At 38.9% G+C, this 14,053-nt stretch overlaps 1 protein-coding gene across 17 annotated transcripts in view; it reads right to left on the reverse strand.

The window, feature by feature from the left end:
- Positions 1-14,053, reverse strand: part of SYNE1 (spectrin repeat containing nuclear envelope protein 1) — a 295,365-nt gene that overhangs the window by 146,721 nt on the left and 134,591 nt on the right. For all 17 annotated transcript variants that reach the window (XM_064708165.1, XM_064708183.1, XM_064708172.1 and 14 more), the window contains 10 exons: positions 12,865-13,068; positions 11,697-11,904; positions 10,923-11,035; positions 9,947-10,152; positions 8,774-8,929; positions 7,320-7,611; positions 6,429-6,601; positions 4,696-5,005; positions 2,743-2,907; positions 993-1,349 (listed from right to left, as the gene is read on the reverse strand). In XM_064708165.1, coding sequence (XP_064564235.1) covers positions 993-1,349; positions 2,743-2,907; positions 4,696-5,005; positions 6,429-6,601; positions 7,320-7,611; positions 8,774-8,929; positions 9,947-10,152; positions 10,923-11,035; positions 11,697-11,904; positions 12,865-13,068 — 2,184 coding nt within the window. The remainder of the gene's footprint in view (positions 1-992; positions 1,350-2,742; positions 2,908-4,695; positions 5,006-6,428; positions 6,602-7,319; positions 7,612-8,773; positions 8,930-9,946; positions 10,153-10,922; positions 11,036-11,696; positions 11,905-12,864; positions 13,069-14,053) is intronic.

Raw genomic sequence — 14,053 nt, forward strand, 5'->3', positions numbered from 1 at the left:
TGTACAATTATTTGCTTCATCTTAATGCCCTCTTTGTTACTCCTACAGACACATAATGGCACTCAAGCAAGCAGGTTTCATAAATCCATGCAAGGAATTCTGTGAAAGAAGAAGACACAGAAACAACTTGGCACAGACCCTGCAGCAGGAGATCAATAACTTCAGTTCAAAGAAAAGGGCTGTGTTCTGGGGTTTTTTTGAACATGACTTCAGTCAAGGGGTCAGAAAGAAGGCAATACATCCCTCTCCTCCTCTGCTGAAACTGCTTTACTATGACAGAGAAATACTCTGTATCTTTTATCAACATCCGTTATTCATTGTGGTTGAGATACAAACATGTATCTTGATTGTTGCAAATAAGTGTATATATTTACAGGGAGGAGCTGTGATATATAAATGGGAATCTTTTGCTAGGAGACAACCAAGAACAGAAACAACCTCTATTTCTCTCAATTCTACTGCATTCCAAAGCAAAGCAATTAGGAATTAGAGCCATTTCCTGATTAACTTCTTTAAATATTGGGCAAGATCTCAACGTGCATAACGTAGAGGATATTTCAAGAAAAGGAAAGTATAAGCCAAATACATTCCTGACAAATTTTAATGGCACCAGGTTCTTACTTGGCCTTTAGGAAAAGCTTCATATTTCTTCCATCAAATGCTACTCTGGCTCGAACCACTGAGCAACTTGGAAGCGCAGCCCAGAGCCGCTGTGCCAGCTCCTTGGCTTCCTCCCGGGGCGAGCCCTGGGTTTAACACCGAAAATCCAGGCAGCTTTCGCTAAGCCTGCTACAGCAGGGGCCAAGGGGAGGGACGTGTTCTGCCAACACCGCTCGCTGTGATCACGGTAACACAAAGAGTTTGGAAAGTCGGGCTTTCACAGAAATGCCTTCCGCAAGTTCTGATTTACGATGCGCAGGATAGTCCCACTTGGCGGAAGTTTCCCGCCCGCGGTGACCACACATGTACATGGAAAAGAGACATGTCCTTACTTTCTCCTTGCGCCAGCTCTCCACCACCTCGGCGTCCGTGCTGCGGCTGTCAGCGGGGGTCAGCCCCTGCGCCCAGGTGGCCAGCTGCCCTGCGAGCCGCCGCACAGCCTCCTCCAGCCGCCCGGCCTGCGCCGCGAACTCCCGCTCCGACAGGGCCATCTGGCTGAGCACGTCCCGCAGGCCGGCCTGGCTGCGCCGGGCGCTCTCCTCCCACTGCCGCCAGTCCGCCTGCAGCGCCTGCATCTCGGCCGCCAGCAGCTGGCACCCGCCCGCCGTCGTGCCGCGCCGGGCCGCCGGAGCCAGCGCCTCCACTCGGCTCAGCCGGCCCGCGCCGCTCTGCCGGGACTCCACCAGCTCCTGCGGGGCGACATTGCCATGGTAACCCGCGGGCCGCCACACCGCCGCCGCCGCGGGGCCTGCCCGGGGGCGCCTCCCGGCCCGGCCCGGCCCGGCCCGGCCCCAGCGCCCCGCACCGCCTGACGGCAGCGGTCTGGGAACCGGGGGAGTAAAACCCAGCCAACAGCTGGCCCTTGCGGGGATTCAACATCAGTTCTCAAACTGTCTTCAGCTTTGGAGAGGAAGACAGGAAGATAGATACGAAAAATACTATTAGATGTATTTTTAGATACAAAAAATACTATTTAGGTTGAGATGCGGAACATGAAGGCTTTGTTGTGATCTCTTGCATAAGAAATGCTGGTACGTAGTAGCATGCAGCAGTCTCAGAAACAGAACTGCAGTTTTCAGCCTGCTTGTGACCTGAGATGTGCCAGAATTGGTTGAACATCTTTTTGGGGTTTTTTTCCTGAGTGTATGGTTTTGATTTTGTTTTCAGAGCTAAATACTTTCTATGGCATCCTTATTTCAATCTCACATATCTCAATCTTGGGACCTTTCAGCTTAAGAAACTAGAGAACATATAAAAACCACCCCAAACACTACAGTAATGTTGTATCTTCTCTTGTTCATCTTAAGAACTAGATGCTGCTAACCCCTCCCTTTCCCGTTTTACAGATCAGAAGTTTGAGCACAAGGGAGACTGAAAATTACCCCAGAATCTACAAAAATCTGTCATTTGATCTTGGGGATCCCGAATCTTCATCTAGCATTTAAGTTCACTGTCCCACTCTCTCATGCTTAGGAGCAGAGTAAAATGTTGCCAGCATGATTATCTGAATGTAAACACCAGGCATGGGCAAAACATGTAGCCTGTTTTAGTGTTGTATTCAGAAATATGCAAATTTCTTAAGCACTCAGATGGCTAACAATAGGTTCCAGGCTAAGGAGAGTATACACAGGGAGGCAACTCACATATTTCTAACATGTGCCCCCCTCAAACAAGGGGGACAGTCCTTGTGCTGCTTTACACATCTCCATTTCATGCAAAGCACGAAAGGTTGTCTCTGATTTAGACAATTCTGCTCATGGAGAAAGCGTATTTAGGGATGAGGAAAGAGAAGCATTCATTAATCAGCTAAGCCACATTCTTCTGTGATGCCACTGGGCTTCCGCTCTTGCAAATTGTTTCCATGTGTGCTGTGGTTAACTTAGGTCTGATTATACTTTTACTCCATCTGTTAATATGAGAAGGGAGTCGAAAACAAAGCACAGCTTGGAAAGCTTGCTTTCAGCTCACTGAAATGTAATCACCATTTCAAAGGAAAAAAAGCAAGATCCCACAACTGTTTGACTGGGGTTTTTTTAAAGCATAGGGTCTGAATTGCAGAAGAAATCATGAATGCTCGCTTACATTGACTTTGGCCAGCTTTTTCTGTATAGCTGGTGTATCTCCAGTTGCATCTGACCAGCGGTGAAGCTCCTCCTTTGCAGAATGAAGCCAGTCTGTGAATTCATGCACAGCATCCAGATAAAGCAAATGATCCTTCACGATATCTTCCACTTTCCTCATTTTCTCCTATCAATCAGATGAAAAAACAGAACCAAAAAACAAAGAAAGACCATTACATTGAAGTACTTACATACTATGCTGGCTTTGAGCATGCAGTGCTGGCTTGACACCATAGCATGCATTTGAATAGTGAACAGGTTATAGCTTGTGGCATCAGAACAGAGACTGAGAAACACTGAGAAACACTGGGAAAGGTTTGGTTTGAGTTGGTCTGGAGAAGGATTTTCTGCTGGAGCAGAAGCCTTCTGAAAATGGATGCAAAAATATACTTTTAAATAGTCTAATGTATGGTTTAGTAGACATCAATGCTGCAGCCGTGTCACTCTGGCATGCTTTTCCCAGTACGCCCCAGAGGGTCTTGTAGATCACCCATGAGCCCTCCCAAGGTGCAGAATCGCTGCCTGAAATACAGCACTTACTTAGAAGCACCAAGTCTCCACAAATGCTAAGCAGAGTCATGGAGACGTCCCACAAACAAAAACTCCGGTTGTCTAAAAGTGCAAAATGATCTTTTGGTGCTGAGTCCTACTTCGACCATCCTATCAGCCACATACCCTGCAGTCCTGAGGATGCTTCCCCTGACACAACTGCCTGAAGCAGCTGCTTCCTGACTCCATGTTAGCTTTTTAATGTAAGCTTAGAGTGGGGTCAGTTTATCTTACTGTGACACAGTGAAAAAGTACAGTGGTAGAGGTTTGCCTTTGGTCTGACTGGGTAGACTATATTATTTTGAGATAGCACTAATGAATATTTATCAAAACTAACCAAAAGTGAAATGAGCTAATCAAATAGATTTTTATCCCTGTGTAGATACTGTAATCTAGATTGAAGTTTCTTGGAGCCAGTTTCAAACTAAACCACCTCCGAATTAAACTCAGTTATTTTAAAGTTTGAGTAACTCAACATTCAACAAATGCTATTAAAAATAAGTTAGATTAACAAGACCTGCTGTTCCCTCTGAAAATAACCATCAGAAATAATCCCTCAGAATGTGTCACTCAGAATGTATCATTGTCAACTAGACAATGGATAGTTACTAGCTAAACAAAGAAGACCTAAAGCAAATTCTCAAAGTTTTTATAGCTCAATGCATTTTATCCAGCAACAGGGTAAGAAAATGCCCACGTGCACCTGACTCTAACCAAAACAGCCTCCTAGGGAAGCAAAAGACTCCTGGGAAGGAAACCATGCATCCCTGTGTACATTGCTCACACCAGAATGTAGCACCAGTACAAGGAGAGCGTGGAGGCAAGGTATTTCACTCTCATGATCTGGTTGGCAGAAGGTCTCAGTGAGCTCACTATCTTTCCTTAGAGTACCTGCATAGCATGTGCAGTGCTTAGTGGCTTGAAACACCACAAAAAATGGGCATAAATCTTTTTGACAATTTATCTTTATGACAATATGTTTCCTGCTCAGGGAGGCATTTAATTCTTCCCTTTCTAGGTAAAGAAAAAAAATGCTTGGAATGAATGAAAAGAATTAGATGACAAGAAATGTGTCAGAATATCAGAAATACTGTTGTATTCTACTGTTGAAACTAGGAACAAAATATATGGCCTTCACTTCTCCAAAATTATAACCACAGCAATTTCAACTCTCAATACCGTTTTTGCATTCCACTAAATTTTAGTAAACTGTATTCAATGCTTTTATTAGACTCAACTATACCAGAGGCAAGATTATTCACAGTCAATCCTTTAGTTACTAAAAAATACAAAAATCAAAGTTTTTTAGCTATATATACAAATGTCTAAACATTTTACTTACTTGAAATGGAGATACTTATCTTACCTTGGCTACAGTTGTGATATCATTAAACTGTGTTTTCAGTTCTTCTTGAGCTGCATCTCCAAAGGAAGCATCCCCCGTTTTTTCAGATAGATCCACAGCTTTCTCAATGAGTTGCTGTAAATCACCGGAGTGATCCTCTATCTCAGAAACAATAGCCTGGAAATGGTCCAGCTGAGCAAACTTCTCCTTCAGACCAATCTGTGGTTCTAAAGGCTGTTCCACTTTGTGATCCAAATTCTCTAGCCACTGTTCCAGCTGGTTTTTCCTTTCCAGATAGTCATTCCACTGGCTAATGACAGAATCTAGGGAACTTATATTAAAAGAAACAAAGTGCAGATGAGAACTTTTAAAGTTTGGGAAAGAAAAAAAAAAAAAAGAGGCTGCTTATGTCTTAATTGTTACACTGTCTGTAGCCATATACAATAGGTTTAGAAGGTATCTTTTTTCTCCATCTTGCTTTTGTTTCCTACATCAACTTGCATCCAAGTTATTTAAAAATTCCTGTGGCTTTTGGGTCCCTTTGTACAACCAACATTGCTGCTTCCCTATTACAGGTTACATGAGCAATCTATCTGCCTCAGCACATTTCAGTGTCTGTTCAGCAAAGTAAAATATGGAACATTACTGGAGTTTTTTATGATCAGAGTAATAAAATATGCAGCAGCCTATGAAATTACTGTCAATTAAGAGATATTCTGGCAAGTTTTGAAAGAACAAACCCATTATCTATAGACTCATTTACAATTTAGAAGATATAGTCCCTTCTGTTACATATTGCTTTACCTAGTAGATCACCATACTTCTCTGGGATTCATGTTGAGGAATGTAATTCTTATTTCATGGGACTTACAGATAGACAAGAGTGTATCAGATTTTCCCTCAAAATGCCATGGTCTAACCTAATCTAAAAAAATATTTTATGATAAAAATTGGGTGAAATTTAAGTGACATCATTAAGAGAGCGCACTATAATTTTCTACATACTATTACAATTGCAATTTTGGTGCAACTAAGAAAGTGGCAGCACTTTCAGGTTTTTTATTTCAAGAAAAAATGTAGACAAACTGGTGATAGTCTTCAATCTCTTGAACAGCAAAACAGGTGTGACAGAGGCCCAGAAAGTATTACCACAGAGAAATTGAGAAACATAAGTCTGTCTAGAACAGAGATGATGGAGGCCTTCAGATGTATAAAGTTATCTCACACAGCCAATAAGAAAAACTTTCCATTTCCACACAGGTCAAGATGAGATGAAATCAGCTTAATATGCAAGAAAGATTATTTGGAGTTGATATTAGGATTTTTTTTAAATCGAAGAAACCTAATGAAAAACAGAATTGACCCAGAATTCCTGGGTTGCGTATGGAAAAGGTTGATAGATATCTGTCACATGTTCTTGCTCTTGCCAAAGTACAGGCTCAAAAACTCAGAAAGTTTTTTCTAGATTTTTCTTTGTATGAATTAGTATGACTTTTATTAATTTTTAAATCAATGTAAACATTGATTTAAAAATTAATACTATCTCATATGAAATTTGATTCATCTGATAGGGCAAACTCATCTTTTTTTTTACAGAAGGGTGTATTTTTTCCAGGTAATTTTGGTTCTGTTTGATAATGCAAATTTCCCCTCACAGACCAGTAATGAATGAATGTACTCCTACATGCTTTAAGGTACCATCCTCTGTAAGCAAAGATGGCAGGGTCTGACCTGTGTTTTCCATGGATTCTTACCTCTGCCAGTTCACTGAGGTACTGATGATGTCATTCCATACATCCTTCAGTGTCTGAAGCTCAGTTTGTATCACTTTCTGTCCTTCCTCATTGCTGCTTTTAAGTGCTTGCTCTCCTTTGCCAATGGCCATGTTCAGCTTAACCTCACCATCACCTTTGAGTAAGAGGATCTCCTGTGAGGCAAAACAGGTCAAAATATCAAATGTAACATGATGAGAAATGAGAGCTGTTATTCTTTCAACAGTGAACACCATCTTCTCTAAGCTCATCCATCCTTAACAGTCATATCCAGTAGGAATTCCTAGGCACCTTTTCTTCTAAGGGCCTGTACCTTGTCATGTGCAAGTGATCCAGTAGTTTTTCCCACATCTGTACAGGTTTTTTCACTGCATTGGTCAAGCTAAAATACTGCTCACATTGCAGCAGATACTGAGTAGGTGAAGCACTGCACAGTAATAGCTAGAAGAAACCTCAGGAAAGCCCATGGCAGATCTCTTAATGATCTCTCTCTCTCTAATCTCTCCTATTATCTGTTTATCTAACCTTTTCCTCCAGACCTCCTGTGATAGACACACCACAGCCATGGACAGAGGGACTCTGTCAATTATTCCAATGCCTCTCCTCTATTAGAAAGCTTTCTGGACCTACCTGCATATACATTTTCATAGTTCATTATTTCTTCTGAAATGTAATACCTGATATCTGTTTCCATTAAACTTCATCCTGTTCTTCTACTTCCCATCCCCATTTTTCAAGATAACCTTGAATTCTGAGCCTCTTCTTCATAACCATTGAAGGAATAAATTATAAAAATACACCTTTCCCACTGAAGTGGCCCACACCCAATATTAATCTTGATGTGCAATATCTATTTTATCTATCCTTCTTTACCTGAATTTGTGTCAAGCGTCTTTCCAGGGTGGCTTTGCTTCCAAGAGTGCTCTGTGATGATGCCAGTTTATCTTGAACCTCTTTCACCCATGACCACATACTCTGCAATGCCTCCTCAAAAGTTAGATGCTCTTGGAGTGCAAGCTGGCATGTCCTCAGCTTATCTTTGACACTTTTGACCATGTTTTGATAGCTGGTGAGATGTTGAGAAGCCAGACGTACTTCTCTCCCTGCACCATGGCCTTCTTCGTTTAAAGTCTGTGCCATTTGGGAGAGCTGATCAAAAGAGTCCCTGAAAGAAAATATCGAGACTGAAAGTTTCAAAAAACAAAAAGTATTTTAGCCATTGCCAGAGGTTAAGAAGGCTGCTGACACCTACTCCACCAGTGATAAGAGTTCAGAGTTAACTGAAAAAATTACTTAGGAGAGGTTGAAAGAAATTAAGCAGCGTGTACTGATTAATATCTTTTCTTGTGTGCAGTGCCATTTCTTGCAGAGTTTTGGTGCTCAGAATGATCACAAACATTTAAATTAAAAGATACCTTAGTTTTCTTTCCAGCAGTCAAACTTTCCATTTCTATAGAACCCAAACCCTTTTGTACCTGCCAAAGCTTCCAAGAAGTTTGTAATCTTGGACAGGTAGGAAGGCATGATGGAAAGGTCATTTGTCCAGGAGTAGACAATGACTCAGACTCAGTACAAGAGTCAGTAAAAGGACTTAAAACTGAGTTTATACAGCCTCAGTTAATCCCAATCTTCTTGATCACCCTTCCTGATACCTGATGACTAGAGGAAATTTACATCAAACCAAAATGTCATGCAGCAGTCTCAAGGTCGTATGGAGTGAATGGACGTTTCCTTTAAAAAGGCTGTGAGACTTGGAAAACTGACTACTGTATTTGTTCTACCTTCACCAACCCAATAATGAAAAGAGAATTTGAAAAAACCTCTGTCTACTCAAAATGGCAATTACTTCATAATTTACTGGATAAGTCTGAATTTTAGAGAGATTTCACAGCTAATATGAATGCTTTTTGAGCTCTTTTATAGGGCAAGCTGTATGGGGAAGTGCAGGGAAGGGGATTCTGCTAACCTGGTTGGACCTGAATGTTACAGGACAGAAAGAAAATTTTTAAATGGACATAATGATAAATGTAATTTTCACTGTTGCTTTTGAAAGCAGTATTTTTATATTTTATTTTTAAAAATTACACTCTTCAGTTTCCATTTATTAACGAAGTATGATAAGCTTTTATTAATTTATCAAGAGCAAATATTGGATTTTGTTGAAATTCATTAGAACTCGAAATATCTGGATTCAGCTTCTTTTCACAGAGTATTTTCCAACACATTCCTCTAACTTTCAGAAATACACTTTACCCCAACAGTTTAATTTCACTTCTGCCCTACGAGAAGAAAAATTGAGAGTATTAGAAAATGTATTTTCAATATACCTTGAGTTCAGCAACTCTTCCAGGAACCTTTCCACTTTTTGCACCTCCTTTTTCTTCTCAGAAACAAGCTGTTTGTTCTCTCCTAATGCTTCTGTGCTTATTCTTTCTTCCATGTCATGCATCCACAGGGCAAGCTTCTTGTACTGATCTTCAAAGCTACAGAGCAGATAAATAATCTTTTAAAAAATACTTCTCAAGTGGAGTAAAGTTGGAAGAAGTTAGTATCCACAAGACTGAGTATCAATTTCAGGCTTCGAGAATAAGAGTTGTACACAAAACATAATTCCACGGTGACTACTAGTCTAAAAATATTCAGCAACTCTCTAAAAATGTTCAGCAAAATCATGGGAACTCCAGGCAGACCAGAAGCCTCCAAAATTTAAAGTGAAAGGACTTTTATTTATTACTAGATTCAATAAAAGCAGACCAAAAGAAAGCTTTTTTCAAATTCTCATAATGATTTAGTCTAGGTAACAGTGGGTTTCTTGACAAAATTTATGTGTAGAACATCTGAAGTGTTTTTTCAATTTTACCTTACAGAAGAGAACTGGAACCTTGACTGCTCAGAGCTCAGCAAAACAAGTTCTGGCCCCAAGTTTGAAACCTTTTTTCTTACACGCAGGCACACCCTCTCTCCTGCTGTTTTACCCATTACTGCCACACTAACTTTGCTTTCAATTAGCAGCAGTTTTGAATCTGTTTAGACCTGAAAATATTTTAACTCTCAAAATTCAAGCCCTAAGCAGTAATTTAAGGGTTTTTTCTTCCTGGCTCTTTAGGAAATATGTCCATTTGGAATGGAACAGAACAGACACATGTAAAATGCATACAATCTACAAACCCCAGGGCAGAAATGAACTTCATCACACATTTTCTGTCCAGAAAATGTCATTTAAATTACTGGAATCCCAACTGCTGATTTGGAGTTTCATAAGAAACACAGAACTTCTGCATATATGATCTTGGCCTTTCATCATTTAACTAAATTTATGCCCTTGGAGCAAGACCTGTTGATTTTTAATTTTTTTTTTTTATCAGAAACTCCAATTTCTCTTAAATACTTCCAAAGAAAAAAGCAAACAGGACTAGAGCAACTGGATTTGGCTTTTTGCCCTCTACTTTGGAAGCCAGACCATTTCATGCAGTCTATTTGTATCTACTGGTGTTACTCACTTTCCCAGGTGTGAGGCACAAGCTTCCAGGGCCTTCTTGTCATTCAGACACTGGTTGAGAAATTCCTGGAAGTTCTGGTTAGACTTTGCTATTTGCTCCTGAATATGGCTCACAACTGGTTTGGGTAAACAACCGTATAAACTTTCTCCTTCCTTGCAGGCAGCATCTAATTTTTTCTGTCCTTCACTAATAGAATCCAGCACACCCTGTGCAATGAAAGAATATAGTTTAAACACATAAGATTTGATAATTAAAGATAAGCAATATTTCTATGAGAAGTGGTGAGATTTCTCTAAGAAGATGACGGCCATGTTTAGCTATGGAAAAGCTTCTAAGCAGATCAAATGAAATTTTATTAAGTGGTACTGCAATTCACAGCACTCAGTTTTTTAATTTGATCCCAAGGTGGTCGTGGCTTTCTCTGAAGTTTAATAATCTCCTGAAGATGTTACACACTTCAGGAATTAGGGCTGCTTACAATAGCTATCTGCTATTTATGTTCTGTCTCATCAAAAGTATATACATAGAATCTTTGACATATCAGTATTAATCTGAAATGTTGAACAAGTAAAAGTATTATAAAATTAGGAAAAGGAAATGAAGAGAAAGAAAGAAAGAAAGAAAGAAAGAAAGAAAGAAAGAAAGAAAGAAAGAAAAAGAAAGAAAGAAAGAAAGAAAGAAAGAAAGAAAGAAAGAAAGAAAGAAAGAAAGAAAGAAAGAAAGAAAGAAGGAAAAAATATTAATAATAAGAAACAAGAACATATACTTTATAGTTACACATCCCAGAAATTAAATTTTCAGGCACTACAGGGACCACAGTTTTCACTGTATTCCCTCTACAGTACATACTGTACTCAAACCATTCTTATATTACCTTTATAAAAGCAAAAACAAGAAGTGTGTTAGCATCTACAAATTATTTTAGAGATATCCTAAATTTCTAATTAGTTGTTTTATTTTAATTTGTACACTGTACCTGCAAATCATGTAGCTTTGCCTCTATGGCTTTGCTGTCCCCAGACCTGTCAGATGATTCTTTTACTGCAGCCTTCACACCAGAGAACCATTCCTGGAATTCTTGCATAGAGTCTTATTCAATAAAAAAGTATAGAGAAGAAAATAGTTGTTAAGATACAGCATTATCCATAAAATTATACAGCTGTTTTAAACAAATTCTTTTATCCTTCAGGAACAGTGTACAAAAGCCAACAGAACAAGTCTAATTGTCTTCAATAACTTGGAAGTAGGATTAATTTCATAAGGAACTAGATGTTTCCATTGTAAACATCCGAATTTTTACAGTCTTACAAGGCAACCCTTGACAGTCAATCGAAATCAGTATCTTAATAAATAAGACTAAAAGTTGTTTACTTTTCTCCACTGACTATTCAGGGAGCCCAGGAAAGACTTGAGATGGATGCTTTTACATTATAAATACCTCAAATTTTTATATACCTCTCCTTATTGCAAATAAACAAAGTGTGTCTATGTGACTGAGGTGAATCCTAATAGTGAGGAAAGGTGCATTTTCATGCATGTTACATGATTAAGAGTTGAATTCTGTTTATGTAAAATGCTTTGTTTCAAAGCAGTAATCCAATGAGCATTTGGTAACAGGACTTTTTGAGAGGCTCCATACAAAAATAAAGTTGTAATTGCAAGTGATGTCACTGGAAACTCTGGCAGACTCCAGAATGACTCACGGCTGCAGGATAACAACTCACTCATATGAACCAGCCTGAGGACTCACAGAGGAAATGTTTTTCCAAGGACTCCTGCATCCTGGCCTGTGTTCTGGAACAGAGCAGATTCACAGCTTCATACTTCTTTATTAACAAAGAGACAGTGCCACCAAGAGCTTCCAGCTCTACCGAATGGTATTTGCGACAGAGGCTGTTGAGGGTCTCCCGGGTTGAGTCAATGCTGCTTTGCTGAAGATGAAGGTCCTTTTGTGTTTCCTGAATATGAAGTTACAACATAATTATGATATTTATAAAGAAACAAAAGAACTGGCTTTTTCTTAAGCATTCCTACTCCTGCCATATGTTCTTTCCTCCTGTGGTCTAGAAGTCATTCCAAACACAATGAAGGGAAGAGGCACTGGATCATGTTTCCTGAATTTTCCAAGTGAGATGAATCCTTGAAACTAAGGAGCCATTGTAGAAAGGTGAAAAGTGCTGTTTCTCATGATTTATTACTCTCTTATAAATAAACATATTTCAAGGCATATTGAATAGAAATAGATATTTTCAGCAAAGTCTGAAGGTACATGTGGGATGCAATATGACACTGGTATTTGGCAGGACTTCTGAATGAGAAGGACTTTACACAAAACTTGAGAGAAACATTTTCTGAAAATTAAATGTGCATTGGCTAGTATATCAATATTAACTGTGCTCACAGTTAAATACCTCCATGTGGTTAGTCATGTCATGATGTGCATAACTGTATCCAGCCAAGAGACCACTTGGATGTAGAAAAAAGAATTGCTGTATTTGATGACTGACAAGGATTTCTGAAGTAGAAGTTTGTATTAAAATTGAATTTGGACCAGTGTCTTTTACTGTGATGTGCTATGAATTTCATAACTTATTGAAAGGGAGTCAATTTACTTGAAAACATGCTGGAGTAATGACCAAGGAATTCAATCTAACAAAACCAGTTCTTGCCACAAGACTGTATTATTCATTAAAATTTTCTAGAAGTTTTGTAAAACGCTAAAAAATCAGAACTTTTGTTCATTGGTGCAACTTCCTAAAAATAATCACTGTATTATTTCCTAATATTCTAGCAGCTGTGCAGGAGATATGCATTTTTTTATCAAAGGAAAATCAGGTATAAAGCTCAGAAAAAAAAATCCCGAAAGATCACTAGGAAAATGCATAAGGAAAAGTATATTGGTTTTCTTCAGCACTGACCTTTAGTTTATTTAGAGCTTCAGGATCCAGGTTACGTGCACAGCTCAACAGTGTCTCTTCCACTTGAGTTAGCCAGTCTGTCATCTGACCAATCAGCTTCTGTAACTGCATCTTCTGAGTACTGAAATCTTTCAGTGTCTCTTTTGCTATCTCTGATATTTCCTTGGCATGGTCCAACTTCTGCCTCAAATCTGACTCTATAAACTAAAACCAAAATGTTATGTATTAAGGCATTTAGCAATAAAAATGTTTATTACAGCAAATGCTTATTGAAAAAATGGAAGGTCAGAAAGTGGCACACAAGGATAATTTTGCTCTCTTTACAACTTTAACTGGAGATACCTACATACCTACAAACAGACAACCATTCTATTAAGTCTCAGATGTACAATAATCCAAAGAAGGGATACTAACTTATAAAAAATCAGACTGTAAACTATTGCAGTTATTATCCATTTCTGAAAAACTAAACACTTGGTATTTCCCCTTTACTAATTTGCCATATATCCAGAACATGACCTACACTCAAATAGATCGATAAAAATAAATATCAATTGGGGAGTGAGCCTTAAGTGCACTGAGGCTTAAAGTATCTCAGTATAAGACAGGTAAAAATTCAAGACAATACTAAAAATGAGCTAGAATCTTGCCCCTTAACCTGTTCAAAGTAAGGAATATGCAAAATTATAATAGATGTTAGCTGAGCACATATAATACAAGTAAATCAAATCAGTCATAATATCATACTATATAAAAATCAGATTCACAGAATCCTTTGGGTTAGAAGGAATCTCTGTAGATTCCTCTGTCCAAGTTCCCTGCCAAGGGAGGGTCAGCTACAGCAGGTGACATAGAAACACATCCAGATGGGTTTTTCTCCTTCTCCAGAGAGGGAGACTCCAAAACCTCCCTGGGCAGCCTGTTTCAAAATGTGGGCAAGGCTTGAGTGTTACATTAACTTCCATTAAAACCTGATATGTATCAAGATATATCCCTGTCCATGGAAATTACAGAAGTCAGCTTATATTTTTGAATTTCTGACATTAAGTTAATAATCTCAAATACCAATTTCTGGTATTTTAAATCAAACTGTCAAAATAATCATACTGTGGTTTTGCAACTGCCCTAGAACATAGAAATAAGTATCTGGCCAAAAGTTTAACAGTTCACCTTTGTGTTAATTGTTTTA

This window comes from Zonotrichia leucophrys, chromosome 3, assembly GCF_028769735.1.
Source record: "Zonotrichia leucophrys gambelii isolate GWCS_2022_RI chromosome 3, RI_Zleu_2.0, whole genome shotgun sequence".
Classification (NCBI taxonomy): Eukaryota; Metazoa; Chordata; class Aves; order Passeriformes; family Passerellidae; genus Zonotrichia; species Zonotrichia leucophrys.